The sequence below is a fragment of the Somniosus microcephalus genome, chromosome 9 (assembly GCF_052327205.1).
Source record: "Somniosus microcephalus isolate GS21.2 chromosome 9, FLI_Smic_1.0, whole genome shotgun sequence".
In the NCBI taxonomy this organism is placed as follows: Eukaryota; Metazoa; Chordata; class Chondrichthyes; order Squaliformes; family Somniosidae; genus Somniosus; species Somniosus microcephalus.
The window spans coordinates 235,000,602-235,020,564 of NC_140995.1; the positions used below are offsets into that span (position 1 = coordinate 235,000,602).

General features: G+C 46.7%; 1 protein-coding gene and 1 pseudogene across 1 annotated transcript in view; both read right to left on the reverse strand.

Annotated features, from left to right (window-relative positions):
- Nucleotides 1–2,888, reverse strand: part of polr1c (RNA polymerase I and III subunit C) — a 151,715-nt gene extending 148,827 nt beyond the window's left edge. Inside the window, exons 1-2 of the mRNA XM_085998244.1 lie at nt 2,857–2,888; nt 2,443–2,509 (exon numbers count right to left, since the gene is read on the reverse strand). Coding sequence (XP_085854370.1) covers nt 2,443–2,509; nt 2,857–2,888 — 99 coding nt within the window. The remainder of the gene's footprint in view (nt 1–2,442; nt 2,510–2,856) is intronic.
- On the reverse strand, nt 2,606–3,814 carry LOC147113140 (cold-inducible RNA-binding protein B pseudogene; annotated as a pseudogene).
- Nucleotides 3,815–19,963: the final 16,149 nt, after the last annotated feature.

Consider the following 19,963-nt stretch of genomic DNA (forward strand, 5'->3'; position numbering starts at 1 on the left):
TCCCACCCTTCATCTAACCCCATCAACATATCTTTGTAAAAGCAAAATACTAGAGATGTTGGAAATCAGAAATAAACAGAAAATGCTGGAAATACTCAGGTCAGTCAGCATGAGGACAGAGAAACAAACAAGTTAACGTTTCAGGTTGATGACTTTTGTCAGAACTGGATGTAACCGGTTTTAAGCAAGTAGAGGGAAATGGATGAAAGAACAAAAAGGGAAGGTATGTGATGGGGTGGAAGGCAGGAGAGATTAAATGACAAGGGATGATGGTGACAAGGCTAAAATAATAGGACAAGAAAGATGGGTCTAGAGGTCTAAATAGGAATATCAGAATCATCAGCAATAGGGTTGTCCAAAAACTGGGGCTGAGGTTATGATCTGAAATTGTTGAGCTCAATAGGCTGTATAAAGTGCCTAACAGAAAGGAGGTGCAGTTCCTGGAGCTTAATTGGAACAGTGCCAGATAGGTCAGAGTGGGAGTGGTCCCAAGATTAAAACATCTCTTTATTCCTGTCTCCCTTGTGCACCTCCCCAAAGTGATCATTTTTCATGTAAGCTAAGCTAGGCTGTGAATTCAAAAATTAAATGTCTGCTCAAGGTGAAGGATATTAGTGGATAATGGGAGTACTCCATTTCAAACCATACCAAGTATAGCTACATAAGTCTATACCTCAGCATTCCTGTGGCCTGCCTGCATCTTACTGTAAATTAGTGATGGCTTATGCCTTAGCCTACTAGGAATAAGATTGAGACTGCCTAAAACTCACTTCCTGCAAATTTTTTTTTTTTTTTTTTTTTAAATAAATTAAAGGTGAAAATTGGGCAGGGATGAATAGAAATGTTTATTGCTCCAGATTATCCCTTTGTGTACCCCAAACTTTGTATTTCCATTAAAAAGCACAAAGGCTACAATTGTTAGTATTAACTTTGTGAATTAGACAAATGTTGGTGCGCGCATCTTCCAACCTACAGCCAATGCAGTTGCTTTCATGTGCCTAGTATGATTAAAGATCTGTCAATGCTGTATCTTAAACCCAGCATCATACTGTGAATTTACCCAAATGGGACAAGGGCTACATTATCTTTAGGGTGATGTGAATTTATAACAATTACTAACTGGGTTAAGCCTGGCAAAACAATTTCACAACATAAACAGATGGCTTGAGATTTCACCCCAATCATGGACAGCGAGTGTAAACTATTTAGCTGTAAAGGCAGGCTAATGTGGAGCTTCCACAGCATAGTCTGCCTAATTTACCCTAGGCCATCAGAAATTTGGGCATCACTATAAATTCAAAGTAAGTTACATTAAGCCAGATGTAGCTTGCAACAAAGTCAATAATGCAACCTTTAGAGCATTAAAGGGCAAATGCTTGTCTCATGTGCTCAATCCAGGCCCTGGAATATATTATAATTTTTTTTTTTTTTTTTTTTAATTAAATGGCAAGCCATAACTAGAATTAAACTTGCTGCAGACTATTCATTAGTTTAAAAAATAACCATGTTGCTGAGTCATTCGAGAAAATATTAAAGCGGATAAAACACGTGGGAAAGCTCAGTATCTAACAATAGTTTTGAACGTTTAATTGAAAAGTGTGGAAATTAATTCGAAAAGTAGAAACATCGTGTGATATTAAATAGTCTGCTCATTATTAATCAGACGGAACTGAAGGAGAATCTATTTCACGCACTTTACCTTCCCAAAGGATTGTCCCAAGTACTAGATCCGGCTATGCAGCCAGCCATTACCAGTACAAACCAACTCCTCCACTGTGGGGCAGTCTCACCTCTGGCGTCGAGCGCGCTTTATGGGGGAGGGGCAGTGGCGGTGGCGCGAACCGTTACTTTACCATTCACAAAGCAGCGCTGCACTATGGAGGGGAGCAAAACCTAGACAAATTAGTCCCTTTGTCACAGCAGCGGAGTAATAAAGTATCCACAACATACAACGAAAAAATTTGTATGGCTACGGGAAAGATTTATTTGTTCTATTAGAGCCGGCAGACACGCGGCCTCTTGTGCTGCAACCTAAGAATATTATCGTCTCCAGTATAATCCTGAATCATGCAGTGTTTATAAAGCCTTAACACGCTGGCACAAAAAAAATTCCATTGTAATGCGATAGAAGTCATTCCAGCAGTTCACCGCTGCAGCCGCGAGGTTAATACTGAAATATTTTTAAAATTAAATAGGCAATTGAAACGATGGCTGTGGTGCGCGCGGTGTCTCCCGCCCATCGTGTTGCAGCAAAGGCCCGGGGCCGCACGGAGCCTCGGCCTTGGCCGCGGGGGGCGCTAACTGGCCCCGCCGAGCACCCACTCCACGTGGCGACCAACGTGGGCCGAACCGGCCGGCCGGCCATTCCCCCACCCCCAACAGCATGGCCCGATCTTTGTCTGCGTCTCCGAGGGATTAAGATCAGATTTAACAAACACTCACCTTGTTTCTATCAGCCGAGTGAAGAGCAAGAATTAGAAACGCCGCATTGCCGCCATGTTCCTTTCCCCTTTGGAGAATGAGGGAGGGAGGGGGAGGGGAAGAAAAAATCAGATTCGGCCACTGATCCTTCCTTTAAACAAAAGCATTATCCAGACACCAAACATTTCAATTAATTTTTTTTTTTTAATTTTTCTCACTTTTCAAAGAGACAAGTTTCGTACAAAAAACGTGTTTTTAATCAACTTCCCATCAATACAGGTTTGCAAAAAATAAAATAAAAAATGAACCGTTTCCGCGCCGGGGGGCGGGATTTTTATTGTTTGTGTTTTATATAAACGACGATTTTTTTTGTTTTACTATAACGAAAGCAAGTCTGGACAGTTGTAAATTGGAACTGGCGTCGGTCGGTGGGACCGAACCGTTAATGGTCGCCGCCGCCCGCCCATCTAATACACATTCCTACGCAATTTCCTTTAAATTGATCCAAAGAAAAAAAAAATGCCTTTTAAAGTTTCAAACTGGGCTTTTTTTATTATCTAGTAATAAAAAAAAGTCACAATACATTAGACTCTGCGACGAACAAAAAAAGGGGGGGAGGGGCGCCACCGCCGGGCTTAACGGGAGCTGCGACACGCAGAGATCAGAAGCCGCCAGCCTCTCTCAATCCGTTATATAGAGGGGGGAAATGGCCAACAATTGCAATCTAACTGGGAAAACACGAGACTTGGAATTAACGGCTCTCCGCCTCCACCCCCTCCAAACAAAAAAAATAATGGAAAAAGCAACCGCAAGGGAGGAGGCTGGACCTCGAGACAAGATGGAGACTCGTGTCACTGGTTATACGAGCTGCGTCCTCCATAGTTGCTGCCTCCCCGGCCCCGGGCGTAGCCATCGCCCCGGTAGTAGCCGTCGCCCCTCGAGTCGTACTGCCGAGAGTTGTAGCTGCCGCCGCCGCCGCTTCGTCCGCGTCCGTAGCCGCCGCCTCGGCCCCCTCCGTAGCTGCCGCCGCCGCCTCCCGACTTTTTCTCTGCGTGGTCCACCCGGATCTGCCGGCCGTCGAGGGATTTTCCGTTCATCGCCTGCAGCGCGTCCCTGGCGTCGTCCGGATTCTCGAAGGTGATGAAGCCGAAACCGCGGGATGCTTGGGTGTCTCTGTCCTTGATCACTCGCACCTCGGAGATCTGCCCGTACTTGGAGAACACTTCTTCCAGGGCCTGCTCGTCTGTGTCGAAATTGAGGCCGCCGATGAACAGCTTTCCTTCATCGGACATCTTGTTTGGTTTGGTGGGTGATTTTTCCCTGCTGGACTCTGCTGCTACTGCTGCTGACTAACGGTTCGCTCTCCAATACTGCACGCTGCCCGACTGCGCCCCGCCTGCTGCCTCCCTAAATACACCCGCCCCGCCCACTTATCTTCATCCAGCCACGCCACTGGGCCGACGCTTTTGACGTGGACCAATAGCACGGCGCCGGGGTTTGCCGGGAACATGAGTAGGCCAATTCTCCTGCTGGAGCTTCTGCCGCCATTTTAGCAGCTCACGCCTGATCTGTACCTGAACTCCATTTACCAGCCTTTGTTCCACATCCCTTACCGAACGCTACATGTTACTGCTCTCAGTCTTGCAAATTTCAATTCACCACAGCCTTTTCAGGGAAAGAATTACAGATTTCCACTACCCTTTGAGCTTCCTGACTTTACTCCTGAATGATCGAGCTCTAATTTTAAGATTATGCCTGTTCTGGATTCCCCACCATTGGAAGTCGTTTGTCCCCTAGATACAAATAATCAGGTTTATGCAACCTGTCCTCATAATTTAACCCTTTAACCTGTAGTACAGTCTCACCACTTTCAACCCCCACACTTATGACAGGCAGCCCACGATGCTGGGCAATTAACAATTTTCCATAGAAATCTATTGCAATGGTGCCGCTTACAACGTTTACAGCGCATCAGCTATTCCGAGCAATTCAGTAAAACTTTGCACCTCGTTAAAGTGCGATTACCTTAATTATTTACTTTTCTGTACCTAGTGTTTAATGGCTCTGATTGTTTAAATTATAGATTCTAATAAGGAATGAATTAACTCTGAAGACAGGTTTCCTTGTCATTTGAAAGAGGTCAATGCCGCATGTGCTACAGGGCAAACGGTAGCTGCGGTCTTCGGACTGTGAGCTGGTCCAATTTTCCTGAACTGCCTCTGCCACTCCAACTTTAAACATGATAGTCATGTTGCATTCTGACTTTATGGTCAGAAAATAGGGGCATTATTCAGATTAATAATTGTTGCCTGCATCATGGCGAGAGACACAATACTTGCAGGGTGGCACAGATGCTGTCTGACCTGCTGAGTATTTCCAGCATTTTCTGTTTTTATTATGGCTGGGACCAATGTTCCTGTTAAGCTGCGCGCCGCTCTGGATCACCCGCACTGCCGGTTCATCGGCTTTTAAATCGGAAAAACCCTTGAAGAGGCTGCGCAGCCCCCCAAAATTAAAGGGAACATTGGCTGGGACTAAGATAGTTTTACTGTCTGTCGTTTATAGGGTGTGAATGCATTAACACCAATTTTTTTTAATATTCGTTCCTGGGATGTGGCCAGTCGCTGGCAAGGCCAGCATTTATAACCCATCCCTAATTGCCCTTGAGAAGGTGGTTGTGAGCCGCCTTCTTCAACTGCTGCAGTCCGAATGGTGAAGGTACTCCCACAGTGCTGTTGGGGAGGGAGTTCCAGGATTTTGATTCAGCAACGAAGAAGGAACCGATATATTTCCAAGTCAGGATGTTGTGTAACTTGGAGGGGAACTTGCAGGTGATGCACCTGCTGCCTGAGTGGATGATCCATATCGGTCTCCTCCTGACGTCCCCACCATCAGAGAAGCCTGTCTTTAGCCAATTCGATTCACTCCATGTGATATCAAGAAACGGCTGAGCGCACTGGATACAGCAAAGGCTATGGGCCCGACAACATCCCGGCTATTGTGCTGAAGACTTGTGCTCCAGAACTAGCCAAGCTGTTCCAGTACAGCTACAACACTGGCATTATTCCGACAATGTGGGAAAACTGCCCAGGTATGTCCTGTCCACAAAAAGCAGGACAAATCCAATCCGGCCAATTACCGCCCCATCAGTCTACTCTCAATCATCAGCAGCATGATGGAAGGTGTCATTGACGGTGCTATCAAGCGGCACTTACTCACCAATAACCTGCTCATTGATGCCCAGTTTGGGTTCCGCCAAGACCACTCGGCTCCAGACCTCATTATAGCCTTGGTCCAAACATGGACTGTGGGAGTACCTTCACCACACAGACTGCAGCGGTTCAAGAAGGCGGCTCACCACCACCTTCTCAAGGGCAATTAGGGATGGAGGAGTGTGGGACATTGGCTGAAAGGTATGATTCTGTGATTATTACTATGTCAAGCTGTTGCTTGACTGGTCTGTGGGACAGCTCTCCCAATTTTGACACAAGTCCCCAGATGTTAGTGAGGAGGACTTTGCAGGGTCGACTGGGCTGGGTGTGCCATTGTTGTGTCCGAAATCAGTGCTGATGTCGATGCCGGGTGGTCCATCTGGTTTTATTCTTATTATTATTTTCTGTAGCGGTTTGTTATATGGCTTGCGAGACCATTTCAGAGAGTCAACCACATTGCTGTGGGTCTGGAGTTTCATATTGGCCAGACCAGGTAAGGATGGCAGATTTCCTTCCCTAAAGGACATTAGTGAACCAGATAGGTTTTTACGACAATCCAATAGTTTTATGGTCACCATTACTGATACTAGCTTTTTATTCCAGATTTATTTAATTAACTGAATTTAAATTCCCCAGCTGCCGTGGTGGGATTTGAACTCATGTCTCTGGATCATTAGTCCAGGCCTTTGGATTACTAGTCTAGTAACATAACCACTATGCTACCCTTATCAGTGCACCCACTATAAGTGGTGTAGACTCATTCTGGTGAATCTACGCTGTACCCCCTCCAATCCAAGGTCAATATATAATTCCTGAGATTCAGTGCCCAAAACTGAATGTAGTACTCCAGATGGGGTTTGTACAACTGAAGCATCTCTAAACAGAGAGGCTGAGGCCCCAGATTTGAATTCATAACTCACAGTTTACCAGGCCAGTGCTTCAAACCCTTGTACTATGCAGCCTGTGAACTTCAAATGCTCTCTTCAAGAGGAGGGTCAGTAAGGTGGCAGCAGGATTAACCCAGTGCTTCCAACAAAAACATACATTCTACAAGCATACAATCTACAAGTGCCATTCCTAAGAAAGGCATCATTAATACGATAGCCCAAACAGACTAAAATATATTAAATCATAGAATGATATAGCACAGAAGGAGGCTATTCAGCCTATCATTGAAAGAGCTATCCAATTAGTCCCACTCCCTGCTCTTTCCCGATACCCCTGAAATTTTTTTCCCTTCAAGTATTTATTCAATTCCCTTTTGAAAGTTCCTATTGAATCTGCTTCCACCGCCCTTTCAGGCAGTGCATTCCAGATCACAACAACTTGCTGCGTAAAAAAAAAATCCTCATGTCGCATCTGTTTGTTTTGCCACCTTAAATCTATGTCCTTTGGTTACTGGGATGTCGTCAGGGGTCCCTGGCTGCAGTGGTGCAAACCTTTCAATGATCTCAGTGGATCACGAAATGTTACTGCAAAGCCACACTCAAACTCACCCTGCTGTGCCACTCAACACATCCTCATCACTCTGCCTTCCATACCCTTCTCCTGCACATCCTTACTCACACCAACTTACCTTGCACCTCCACCCAACCCTCTCTATCTACTTTATCACTTCCCCATCTCACTCGCTACCCCTCACACTCACCCTCATCCTACTGCAAGCATACCAACTAACAACACACAGGGTAGACACTTGAGAGGTTTAGCCAATGTCCATGTGAAGTTTCTGGTAATGTGTTGTCATACAGTGAAATCTATATATTTTCAATACTGCCCCTTATTGGACAGATCTGTGTGCACCTTGCGAAGTGTCTTACTGAGTTCCAGTGAATGTTGAGACATAACTCCACCACCACCACCCCCCCCGCCCCCGCTATAGTGATGAGTGTGCATTAAATGGCTTGGACATTAAAGGGATGCTTTACGATGCTGGTGTGGGATGGTGTCAACCTGGCGCATCATGTGGCAGCCAGGGTTTACAGCGTCAAGTAAACATAGAAACATAGAAGATAGGAGCAGGAGTAGGCCATTCGGCCCTTCGAGCCTGCTCCGCCATTCGATGAGATCATGGCTGATTATCCAAATTCAGTACCCTGTCCCTGCCTTCTCCCCATATCCCTTGATCCCTTTAGCCTTAAGAAATATATCCAACTCTTTTTTGAATATATTTAATGAACTGGCCTCCACCGCCCTCTGTGGCAGAGAATTCCACAGGTTCACCACTCTCTGGGTGAAGAAATTCCTCCTCATTTCAGTCCTAAATGGCTTACCCCTTATCCTTAAACTATGACCCCTGGTTCTGGACTCCCCGGCCATCAGAAACATCCTTCGTGCATCTAGTCTGTCCAGGCCTGACAGAATTTTATAGGTTTCGATGAGATCCCCTCTTAATCTTCTAAACTCCAGTGAGTATAAGCCCAATCGACACAATCTCTCCTCATACGTCATTCCTGCCATCCCAGGTATCAGCCTGGTGAATCTTCGCTGCACTCCTTCCATGGCAAGAACGCCCTTCCTCAGGTAAGGCGACCAAAACTGCACACAGTACCCAAGGTGCGGTCTCACCAAGGCCCTGTACAACTGCAGCAAGACATCCTTGTTCTTGTACTCGAACCCTCTTGCTACGAAGGCCAACATACCATTTGCCTTCTTAGCCGCCTGCTGCACCTGCATGCTTACCTTCAGCGACTGGTGCACAAGAACACCCAGGTCTCTTTGCACTTCCCCTTCTCCCAATCTATTGCCATTCAAATAATAATCTGCCTTCCTGTTTTTGCCACCAAAGTGGATAACCTCACATTTATCCACATTATAGTGCATTTGCCATGTTTCTGCCCAATCACCCAACCTGTCCAAATTGTACTGGAGTTTCACGACATCCTCCTCACAGCATGCCCTCCCACCCAGCTTTGTGTCGTCTGCAAATTTGGAGATATTACATCCAATTCCCTCGTCCAGATCATTAAAATATATTGTGAACAGCTGGGGTCCTAGGACCGATCCTTGCGGTACCCCACTAGTCACTGCCTGCCACTCGGAAAACAACCCGTTTATTCCAACTCTTTGCTTTCTGTCCGCCAACCAGTTCTCTATCCAAGTCAATACCTTGCCCCCAATCCCATGTGCCTTAATTTTGCACGTTAATCTCTTACGCGGGACCTTATCGAAAGCCTTCTGAAAGTCCAAATACACCACATCCACTGGTTCTCCCTTATCTATTTTACCAGTTACATCCTCAAAAAATTCCAGTAGATTAGTCAAGCATGATTTACCTTTTGTAAATCCATGTTGACTTTGTCCGATCCAGTCACTGCTTTCCAAGTGCTCTGCTATTACATCTTTTATAATGGACTCTAGCATTTTCCCCACTACCGATGTCAAGCTTACCGGTCTATAATTCCCCGCCTTTTCTCTACCACCTTTTTTAAATAGTGGGGTAACATTAGCTACCCGCCAATCCATGGGTACCGTTCCAGAGTCGATCGAGTTCTGGAAGATGACCAGCAATGCATCTACTATTTCTAGGGCCACTTCCTTAAGTACCCTGGGATGTAGATTATCAGGCCCTGGGGATTTATCGGCCTTCAGTCCCATCAATTTTCCTAACACCATTTCCCTACAAATACTGATTTCTTTCAGTTCCACCCTTTCATCAGACCCTATGTTCCCCGGCATCTCTGGGAGGTTATTTGTGTCCTCCTTTGTGAAGCCAGAACCAAAATATGTATTTAGTTGGTCTGCCATTTCTTTGTTCCCCATTATAAATTCCCCCGATTCTGACTGCAAGGGACCTACGCTTGACTTCACCAATCTTTTTCTCTTCACATATCTATAAAAGCTTTTACAGTCAGTTTTTATGTTCCCTGAAAGCTTACTCTCATATTCTATTTTCCCTTTCTTAATTAATCCCTTTGTCCTCCTTTGTTGAATCCTAAACTGCTCCCAATCCTCAGGATTATTGCTTTTTCTGGCCAATTTATATGCCCTCTCCTTGGACCTTATGCTATCCCTAGTTTCCCTTGTTAGCCACGGTTGGGTCACCTTTTTTGTTTTATTTTTATGCCAAACTGGGATGAACAAATTCTGTAGTTCATCCATTCGGTCTTTGAATGTTTGCCATTGCCAATCCACCGTCAACCCTTTGAGTGAAGTAAATCTGGCCATGGTGATGCCATCACTGGCCTCCTGGACAGCAAAGTTGTCAAGGGCTGATGCCCTGTGTCGTGTGCAGGCAGAGAAGGTTGGTGATGTTGGTGTGCCTGGTGATGTTGGTGTTGGGGCTGATCGTGGAAGGATTCAGAGGACCAAGGTCTGATTTTTTCAAGGACACCGATGTTGCTGCAATAGATGGCAGCTGCGGGTGAGATGACAGAAGTGATCTGTCAATGGTGAGAAAGGTTGTTCCAATGAGGTGGCACTGGACATACAGTTACCTCTAAACATTTGCAAGCTAAAGAAATCCCTATATGTCTTACAAATGCAGTAACCAACAGTTTCTGCGCTCTGAAACTGACTATCTGCAACATGGCATCCGTTACACCACTTCTGCAGCTGTCAGCTTATCAGATACATCAGAGCAGACTCAACTCACGCCAGGGTGAGCTGGTGTGTTCCCCGAGTAACGCGTAACCCGTGGGGGAGCACGTAAAATTGGAAGGAAGCCTCAAAATACCATTAAATTGGCTCTTAACAAGCCATTTAATGAGCTGAATTGTGTCCCCTGCTGCTTGGTGTCGGGTCAGTTCTCCGCTGACAGACCTGACACCTGGAAGACTCATGTGGAGGTGTGTTGACAGCGGGTTTCCTACCCGCTGTCAATCTTTGCTATTTTGACAGCAGACCCGCCTCCAAACCCGCCCTCTGAGCACCAGCAAAATTCCGGCCGTTAGTTCTGTTTCTCTCTCCACAGATGCTGCCTGACCTGCTGAATATTTCCAGCATTTTCAGTTTTTATTTCAGATTTTCAGCATCTGCAGTATTTTGCTTTTCTACTATCTCTTTATGTGGCTCGGTGTCAAATTTTGTCTGATAACGCTCCTGTGAAGCGCCTTGGGATGTATTACTACATTGAAGGTGCTAGATACATGCAAGTCCTCGTTGTCCTCATAATCTCAGTAACTGAGACTTACCTCTTGAGCAAAGACTGATTCAACCTACTGAAATACAATATTGTTAAACAGAAAAGGAGGTGCAACAGTCCTCATGCATCGCAGCCTGGAATATAACAAAATCTGTGGTGCTATCTGTGGACTAGGAGTTTACCTGAATCGACGAGTCTGTCTACTGACAACATGACTACACCTCAAAAGTACTTCTTTCCAAATTAGAACAGTGACTACACTACTAAAGTATTTAATTGGCGGCAAATTGCATTGGGACATCCTGAGGTCATGAATGGTGCTATATCAATGCAAATTCTTTCTTTACTGTCCACTAGTGACTTGTTCTGCACTGGACCTATTCAGGAGAACTCTAATTTTGAAACAACACGCTGATCCTGGGGGACTTCAATGCAAAACACATTGCATGGGGCAGCCAGTATATTAACACTGCATGCACAGAGCTACTGGACATAACTGATGATTTGAGCTGCATCAGCTTGAAACTTCAAGAGCCAAGAGTCCACTTCCTGTCAACACTGTATATTTGGACTTTCAGAATGCTTTTGACAAAGTGCCGCTCAACTGGTTACTTTATATGATAGAGTCCTGTGGGATAGGAGGGCAGATCCTGGACTGGATAGCGAATTGGTTCCATTCACAGAGGCAGAGAATTCTTATTAATGGAATTGCTTCGGTGTGGAGACCGGTTATGAGTGAAGTCTGCAGTGATCCGTATTGGGACTGCTACTCTTCATGATCTATATTAATCATCTAATTAATGATTAATGAAAAGAGATTTCAAGATGTCTCTTGAGGTGGCAGCTCCTTGTTGAGCTCCTCTCCTCTGCAAATCTATCCTTGGTCATCCATTGTCATCCTTTGCCCTATCTCCCCCAATTTCCTATCTTCCACTGCTTAAAATCCCCAGGCACTAATAGTAGGTGCACTTTAGCCCAAACTACAAATAGAAGTTTATTGCTACCTGTGCAGAACCCATTGCCAAGCCCACGATTCAGCTTGTTCTTTGTTTTCACTGTGCTCTTTTCAATGGCTAGAACTCTGCTCAAATTTTACTTCCCAGATTCCTGGATTCCTCTGCCATCACGACTATGCTGTTCTACTGGACCAGACTGTAAGACTTGGCTGTTGTGACTCTGCTCTGCTGCTCAGTCACTTCAAGTTCAAGAGAAGTTGTTCTAGCCTACAGTCACCTGCTGCTGTTACCTGCTGAGATTCTGACTGCACTTCAGTGCACTGCTGCTTTCTCAACTTTATTTTGCTGCCATATCAGTCTGGACTGATATCTGCTTTCACCTGGGCCAACACCCATTTCTCCACTGCTTCTTGACCTTATAGTGACCTCCAACGTTGCTGCCGGTTTCTACGGAGACTGTATTCTCTGCTGTCCTTCAGGATTTGGCCAGCTCAGTCAGTTGTGGTGTTACAGAGCCACTCCTGGTAATGGACATTGAAGTCCCCCACCCAGAGTACATTTTCAGCCTTTAAGGAAAGAGAATGAGAGGTGATCTTAAAGAGGTATATAATCTAGTAAATGGTATAGAAAACGTAGATCCAGAACACTAGAACAATCAACCCTTTTAAATGAATAACTGATAGAAACATAGAATAGAATCATAAGGTTACGGTACAGAAGGAGGCCATTCGGCCCATCACATCTGTGCTAGCCAAAAAAGCTATCCAGCCTAATCCCACTTTCCAACTCTTGGTCCGTAGCATTGTAAGTGATAAAAGAACATACAAACATACCGACAATGACAGACAGATAAAGAACCTCTGGTGCATCCAGCCTGTCCCGCACAATAGTGACACCTTGTGTATCACAATATATATACACTCCCCACCCCACCCCAAACCATGTGATCTACTGGGAGAGGTGAAAAACCAGATCAAAACCCAAGCCAGTTTGGAGAAAAAAATCTGGGAAATTCCTCTCCGACCCATCTAGGCGATTGAAACTAGTCTAGGAGATCACTCTGGCCCTGAATTCCCTGAAGTACCTACCTTTTGGAAGAGGTGATCTCCGCCCCAACCAGAAGCGGGTCCAGCTCTCGCTTGAAATAATTCAGCGATTCGACGTCCAGCAGTCCACTATCCTCTGGAAAAAGAAACCTCTCCTGACACATAACCTAGATCTGGTCTTGTACAACTTAAAATTGTGACCCCTGGTCCTTCCTAACCTATTTAATTGGAACAAACTATTAACTGGAACACAATCTATTCCCTTAATCATTTTATAACCTTCAATCAGATCACCTCTAAGTCTACGCTTCGCTAAATTGTAGAATCCCAACTCTTTTAGCCTATCTTGATAACTAAGTTGGTTTATACTGGGAATTAGTCTAGTGGCCCTCCCCTGCAATCTTTCGAAAGCCTCTCACCCTGGTCGTTGCCCCTGGTACGGCCCTCATCGCCGCTCCCTTAAGTCCAAGGGATGCAGACTTGAACGTATATGGCGGACAACTGGTTTAGCCATTCATTGCCAGATCTGGCTGGACCACATAAAGCACTATCAGGTCCTGCTCTCCTCTGTCAAAACTGCTCACTATTCCAGGATCATCCTGGAATGAAAAGATAATCCCCGGCTTCTTTTTTCTACTGCAAACCATCTTCTTAAACCCCTCTCCCCACCTCCTCCACCCTCACCTCCAACAACAAGTGCAAGGACCTCATGGACTTCTTTGTCACTGAGACCATCTGTTCAGCTGCCTCTGTTGCTTCCCTCCCTTCTCCTAGCCCACCGGGCCAAACTTCCACTAAGGTTTCCCCCTGCCCTAGCCCTCTACTTGCATCCTTGCAAACTACCGCCCTATATCCAATCTCCCTTTCCTCTCCCAAATCTTTGAACGTGCTGTCGCCTCCCAAATCCGTGCCCATCATTCCCGGAACGCCATGGTTGAATCCCTCCAATCAGGTTTCCGCCCCTGCCACAGTACCGAAACACCTCTTATCAAAGTCACAAATGACATCCTATGTGACTGTAACTATGGTAAACTATTCCTCCTCGTCCTTCTTGACCTGTCTACAGCCTTTGACATGGTTGACCACTCCATCCTCCTCAACGCCTCTCCACCGTGGTCCAGCTGGATGGGACTGCACTCGCCTGGTTCCATTCTTATCTATCCAGTCGTAGCCAGAGAATCACCTGCAATGGTTTCTCTTCCTGCTCACGCACAATTATATCTGGGGTCCCCCAAGGATCTATCCTTGGGCCCCCTCCTATTTCTCATCTACATGCTGCCCCTTGGTATCATCCGAAAACACAGCGTCAGTTTCCACATGTATGCTGACAACACCCAGCTCTACCTCACCACTTCTCTCGACCCCTCCACTATCTCTGAATTGTCAGACTGAACCATAGAATCATAGAAAGTTACAGCACGGAAGGAGGCCATTTCGGCCCATCGTGTCCACGCCGGCCAACAAAGAGCTATCCAGCCTAATCCCACTTCCCAGCTCTTGGTCCGTAGCCCTGCAGGTTAGAGCATCCCAAGTGCACATCCAAGTACTTTTTAAATGTGGTTAGGGTTTCTGCCTCTACCACCCTTTCAGGCAGTGAGTTCCAGACCCCCACAACCCTCTGGGTGAAGAAATTTCCCCTCAAATCCCCTCTAAACCTTCTACCAATTACTTTAAATCTGTGCCCCCTGGTTTTTGACCCCTCTGCTAAGGGAAATAGGTCCTTTCTATCCACTTTATATAGGCCCCTCATAATTTTATACACCTCAATAAGGTCTTCCCTCAGCCTCCTCTGTTCCAAGGAAAACAGACCCAGCCTATCCAGTCTTTCCTTATAGCTAAGATTCTCTACTCCCGGCAACATCCTTGTAAATCTCCTCTGTACCCTCTAGAGTGCAATCACATCTTTCCTGTAATGTGGTGACCAGAACTGCACGCAGTACTCTAGCTGAGGCCTAATTATACAGTTGAAGCATAACCCCCCTGCTCTTGTATTCTATGCCACGGCTAATAAAGGCAAGCATTCCATATGCCTTCTTAACCACCTTATCTACCTGGCCTGGTACCTTCAGGGATCTGTGGACATGCACTCCAAGGTCCCTTTGTTCCTCTACACTACTCAGTGTCCTACCATTTAATGTGTATTCCCTTTCCTTGTTAGCCCTCCCCAAATGCATTACCTCACACTTCTCCGGACTGAATTCCATTTAATTTCCTCCAACTAAATATTGGGAAAACCAAAGGCATTGTCTTCAGTCCCCGCCACAAACTCCGTTCCCAAGCCACTGACTCCATCCCTCTCCCTGGCAACTGCCTGAGGCTGAACCAGAATGTTCGCAACCTTGGCGTCGTATCTGACCCCGAGATGAGCTTCTGACCACATATCCATGCCATCACTAAGACCGTCTATTTCCACCTCCGTAACATAGCCAGACTCCACCCCTGCCTCAGCTCATCTGTTGTTGAATCCTCATTCATGCTTTTGTTACCTCTAGATTTGACTATTCCAATTCACTCCTGGTGGCTTCTCATCTTCCACCCTCCATAAACTTGAGGCCATCCACAACTCTGCTGCCCGTGCCCTAACTCTCACCAAGTCCCATTCACCCATCACTCCCGTGCTCCCTGACCTACATTGGCTCCCGGTTAAGCAGCGCCTCGATTTTAAAATTCTCATCCTTGTTTTCAAATCCCTCCATGGCCTCACCCCTCCCTATCTCTGTAATCTCCCCCGATATATCTGCACTCCTACAATTCTGACCTCTTGCGCATTTCTGATTTTCATTGCTCCACCATTGGCAGCCATGCCTTCAGCTGCCTAGGCCCTAAGCTCTGGAATTTCCTCCCTAAACCTCTCCGCCTCTCTTTCCCCCTTTAAGACGCTCCTTAAAGCCTACCTTTTTGACCAAGTTTTTGGTCATCTGCCCTAATATCTCCTTATGTGGCTTGTGTCAAATTTAATTTGATAACGCTCCTGTGAAGCGCCTTGGGACGTTTTACGACATTAAAGGTTCTATATAAATGCAAGTGTAATACCCACTGGAAATGTTATGTACGCTAAGTATGGTTATCAATCTTTAACTTAGACACTGTATTATCATTGTTATAAATCCCTGGGTTAAAGTTGCCATGTGAAGATACGGCAAGAACTTTTAAGGACACAATGTGACTAAGAGCAGACTTTCCATAATTCTGCACCAGTATCAACTGTTGCAGACAGTGAGGCTGCGCAGTCTCCAGGCAGAAACCCCAGGAGGAAGGGGTGGAGTCGGGTTTTTCGAGCGGGAAAAGCTGGAGAGAGCGACTGGAAGAGAGGAGGGCAGGAGCTCTGAGAAGAGGGCTCAGGAGGCAAATGGCTGCCGCATCCCGTCCCGGGCTTCCAAACTCAGCCGCCGCCCTTCGTATTCGTAGCACTGCATCCTGAACTGGCTGGCTGCAAGTCACCAGTACCGGGGGATCGTCGTCTGAACCCAGATCTGCAAGGCAGAGGTCTGGGGAGAGCTGCTTGCCTCGTGCTGATGGGGAGCTACTTGGAAAAGCTGCAGAGAGAGAGAGAGAGAGTCACCAACTCCAGCGGCTGCTGTGTGCTCTGCATCCAGAACTCAAAGTGGGATTCAGTGATCGTGAAGAGAATTCAACGAAGGGGTTCGGAGTCGTAAGTCTTGCAGACATTATACATAGCATGAGCTCCAACTTAAGCGTGCCAACGAAAGAGTGCACTCGAATTTGGACACAGGGACAGTCCTTTGAATCCATGTAAATGGAGAATGTATGTTTATTATGTCTAGAGTCATTCTAATGTATGCAAATGTCTAATTTAGTTCATTGACGTGTAATCTTCTTATACTGTCTGATGTTAAAACTATAAAGTAAGATAGTTAGAATTAAGCCATTGTAGTAGTGATCTCCTTACTGGACTATAGAATACTGTCTACAACAGAGACCACATCTCACATATATCTAAAGAACCGTGAAGGGGTTACACAAGTTGCTGTTGTCAACATCACCCACCATTTCCCTGAAGGGTGTATGAATGTTGAGCATTCGCCCTGCCCACATGCAGAACACTGCATCAAGTTAACCAAGTTAAACATAATCTGCCAGTCATGAGCCCATCCCCCAACACATTAAGATCTGCCTGAAGCAGACTAGCATAGTCTACAGTCCTAACACTCGCACAGATCTTAGTATCATCTGAAAATTTGCAGATCGTGACCCCAAATTCTACATCCAGTTCATTGATAAAAATAGTAAAGAGCAACAGTCACAACTGCAATCCCTGCGGGACACCACTGGTGACCGGTCTCCAAACAGATTCAAATCCATCTTCAACTACTTTTTGCCTACATCCTACCAGCCAGTTCTCAATCCAGTTCAATATATTACCACTAATACCAGAGGCTTCAATCTTCTAGAGAAGCTTCTTGTGTGGTACCTTATCAAAAGCTTTTTGAAAGTTATAAGTACACATACAGCTAGAAATTTGTTTGCCCCCGAAAATGGGCGAGGGGAACGTGATACGGGATCAACCCACACCTGTTCAAAGTAATGCAGGCACCACGCTAACTTTGTGCTGCCTGCTGATTAACATGATTGTGGCGTGCAGCCCAGCACTAAACGCGCTGCTGATTGGCTGCATGCTCAGCAGGGGGCCCAAGTTCATGCGAGGCTAGCGCCAATTAAAGTTAGCCTGCACTTCTTAAAGGCATCTGCACCTCTTAAAGGGGAGGTGCATTCTGCCTGTGTTTCAATTAGCTGGGGAAGAGTCCGAGTAGAAAAAAATACTACTGACGTCACAACAGGAGAGAGAGCGTGCGCCAAGGTTCTCCGTTGCAGCACTGGAGGCCTTGGTGCGGGAGGTAAATAGGAGGAGAGAGGTCCTGTTTCCACAGGGAGCCAGGAGGCCCTCCAGGCAAATGCGGAAAAGGCAATGGGAGCAGATAGCCATCGTGGTCAATGCCAGCAGCGTAGCCCCAAGGACCTGGATGCAGTGCAGGAAGAAGTTTAATGACCTCATTCGAATGGTCAAGGTCAGTGAATTCATCTTCAAATGCCATATCTCACCATCTGCACCACTAGCCTCAGCCACTGCTCAATGCACTATACCCCCACCACTCACCTAGCAACAATCTCTACCAAACACAACTCATACTTCACACTCATATGTTCACCTCACCCTCACACACTGCTCAATGCACTATACCCCCACCACTCACCTAGCAACAATCTCTACCAAACACGACTCATACCTCACATTCATATGTTCACCTTACCCTCACACACTTACCACTGCTGCAAGCCTCACACCCACATCCCACAGCTTGCACACACTGTCAGCTATTCAACCATGACAGGCATATCACCTAAACATGTTGCACCACACTCACTGACACACTTCCCTTTCTCTTACAGGACAAGGTGGCTCATAACCAGATGCAGCAGGACCTAACCGGCGGGGGACAGGCATGCCTGCATAACCTCACCCCGATGGAGGAGACGGTACTGAGCATTGTTGGGAGGGGCATCGATGAGCCCGTGGCCAGCAGCGGGGCAGAAACAATACAAGATGTTGGTATCCCCATACCTAATCATCCTTCTCACATCCCACTTCCCCCTCATCCCACAATCTCTTCTGATTTACAAGCTGCAGATGGTGTAAGCATGCACCTCTTGCTTTCCTCCCCTCCCCTTACCACAACTCTGCCTTTGTACCTTTCTCCTTTCAGATAGCCAAGAACTGCCACCTTGGTGGAGGATCACAAAATTGAAGATCACCAAGATACTGATGAGGAAGACACAGCACCGTCACTCGATTTCACACTTGCAGCCACAAGCGCAGATACTGACACCTGGCATACTTTAGAGGATAGGTTAGAGGCGGGATCTGCACGTGGTGAGTCACCGGGCATGGGTGGCCTGCAGCCAGGGCAGGGGGAAAGGGTAGCGCAGGTACCAGCTCCCCACACAAGTTCTGCTGCAGAGGACTCAGATGCGGACTTCGATGAGCAACCTACAGAAGAAAGCTGATGGGTATGCACAAAGAAATGCTTGATGCTCTGGCAGGCCTGCTAGAAAGCCTGAGTGCAATGTCATGGAGTATGGAGGAGTCCAGCACCAACAGGGCTTCGTGCAGAACTTGGAGCCCATGATTTTTAGCATGGAAGGGGTGGGCAGATCCATTACCACACTTGTGGACCCAACCATGATGCAGCGTCTGATGGCCGATGTCTCAGCTTCCATTGTAGCACAAGCAAAAGGCACCCAACACCTGAGTGCTGCAGTGGAAGCTCAGACTGCTCTCATGCAGGCTCAGTTTGCTGCCATGCAAGCTCAGACTGTTGCTATCGTGGCTGCATTTACCAGTGTGCAAAGGGGCTTGCAGGGTGTCAAAGTAGTCCAGCAATCTGTCTTCCAAAAGATTACAAGGAACGCTGAGACGCCACCCCAGGGGAGTGGCAGTGGCTCCATGGAGCATGAACCTGCTGTCCTCTCTCAGGATGACAACATTCATCCTCCCGCCAGTGCCCTTGGTGTTGCTTGTCAGCCAACCAGCCCGGACTGCTGCCGCCCATGCTGAGGTGGTGCAGTCTAAAACCAGGCTTTCTAGGCCCAGAGCTGCTCGAGGTCACCCTGCAAGGCCATCTGCAATCTCCCCCACTGAAAGTCAGCAGCCTTCCACCAGCCATGCTGCAGCCACTGGGGTAGCACTTCATAGGAGCACTAGGACAAGCACTAACGGAATGCACAAGGGTGATTAGTTGACTTTGTTATGCAATACTGGATGGATGGATGTATAAAGTTGGTTTGGAATGTTTCTTTTTGTGGTGGTTATTATTTCAACATTGTGGCTAAGAGGACACTGTGATGGTCCGGAACAGAGGGGTGGTAAGGTGTGTGACTGCTCCGTCTCCGTCTCCGCCCTTGCCTCAGCTCATCCGCTGCTGAAACCCTCATCCATGTCTTTGTTACCTCTAGACTTGACTATTCCAACGCACTCCTGGCTGGCCTCCCACATTTCAGCCTATGTAAACTTGAGGTCATCCAAAACTCGGCTGCCCGTGTCCTAACACACACCAAGTCCCGTTCGCCCATCACCCCTGTGCTCGCTGACCTACATTGGCTCCCGGTTAAGCAGCGCCTCGATTTCAAAATTCTCGTTTTCAAATCTCTCCATGGCCTCGCCCCTCCCTATCTCTGTAATCTCCTCCAGACCCACAACCCCCCGAGATATCTGCGCTCCTCTAATTC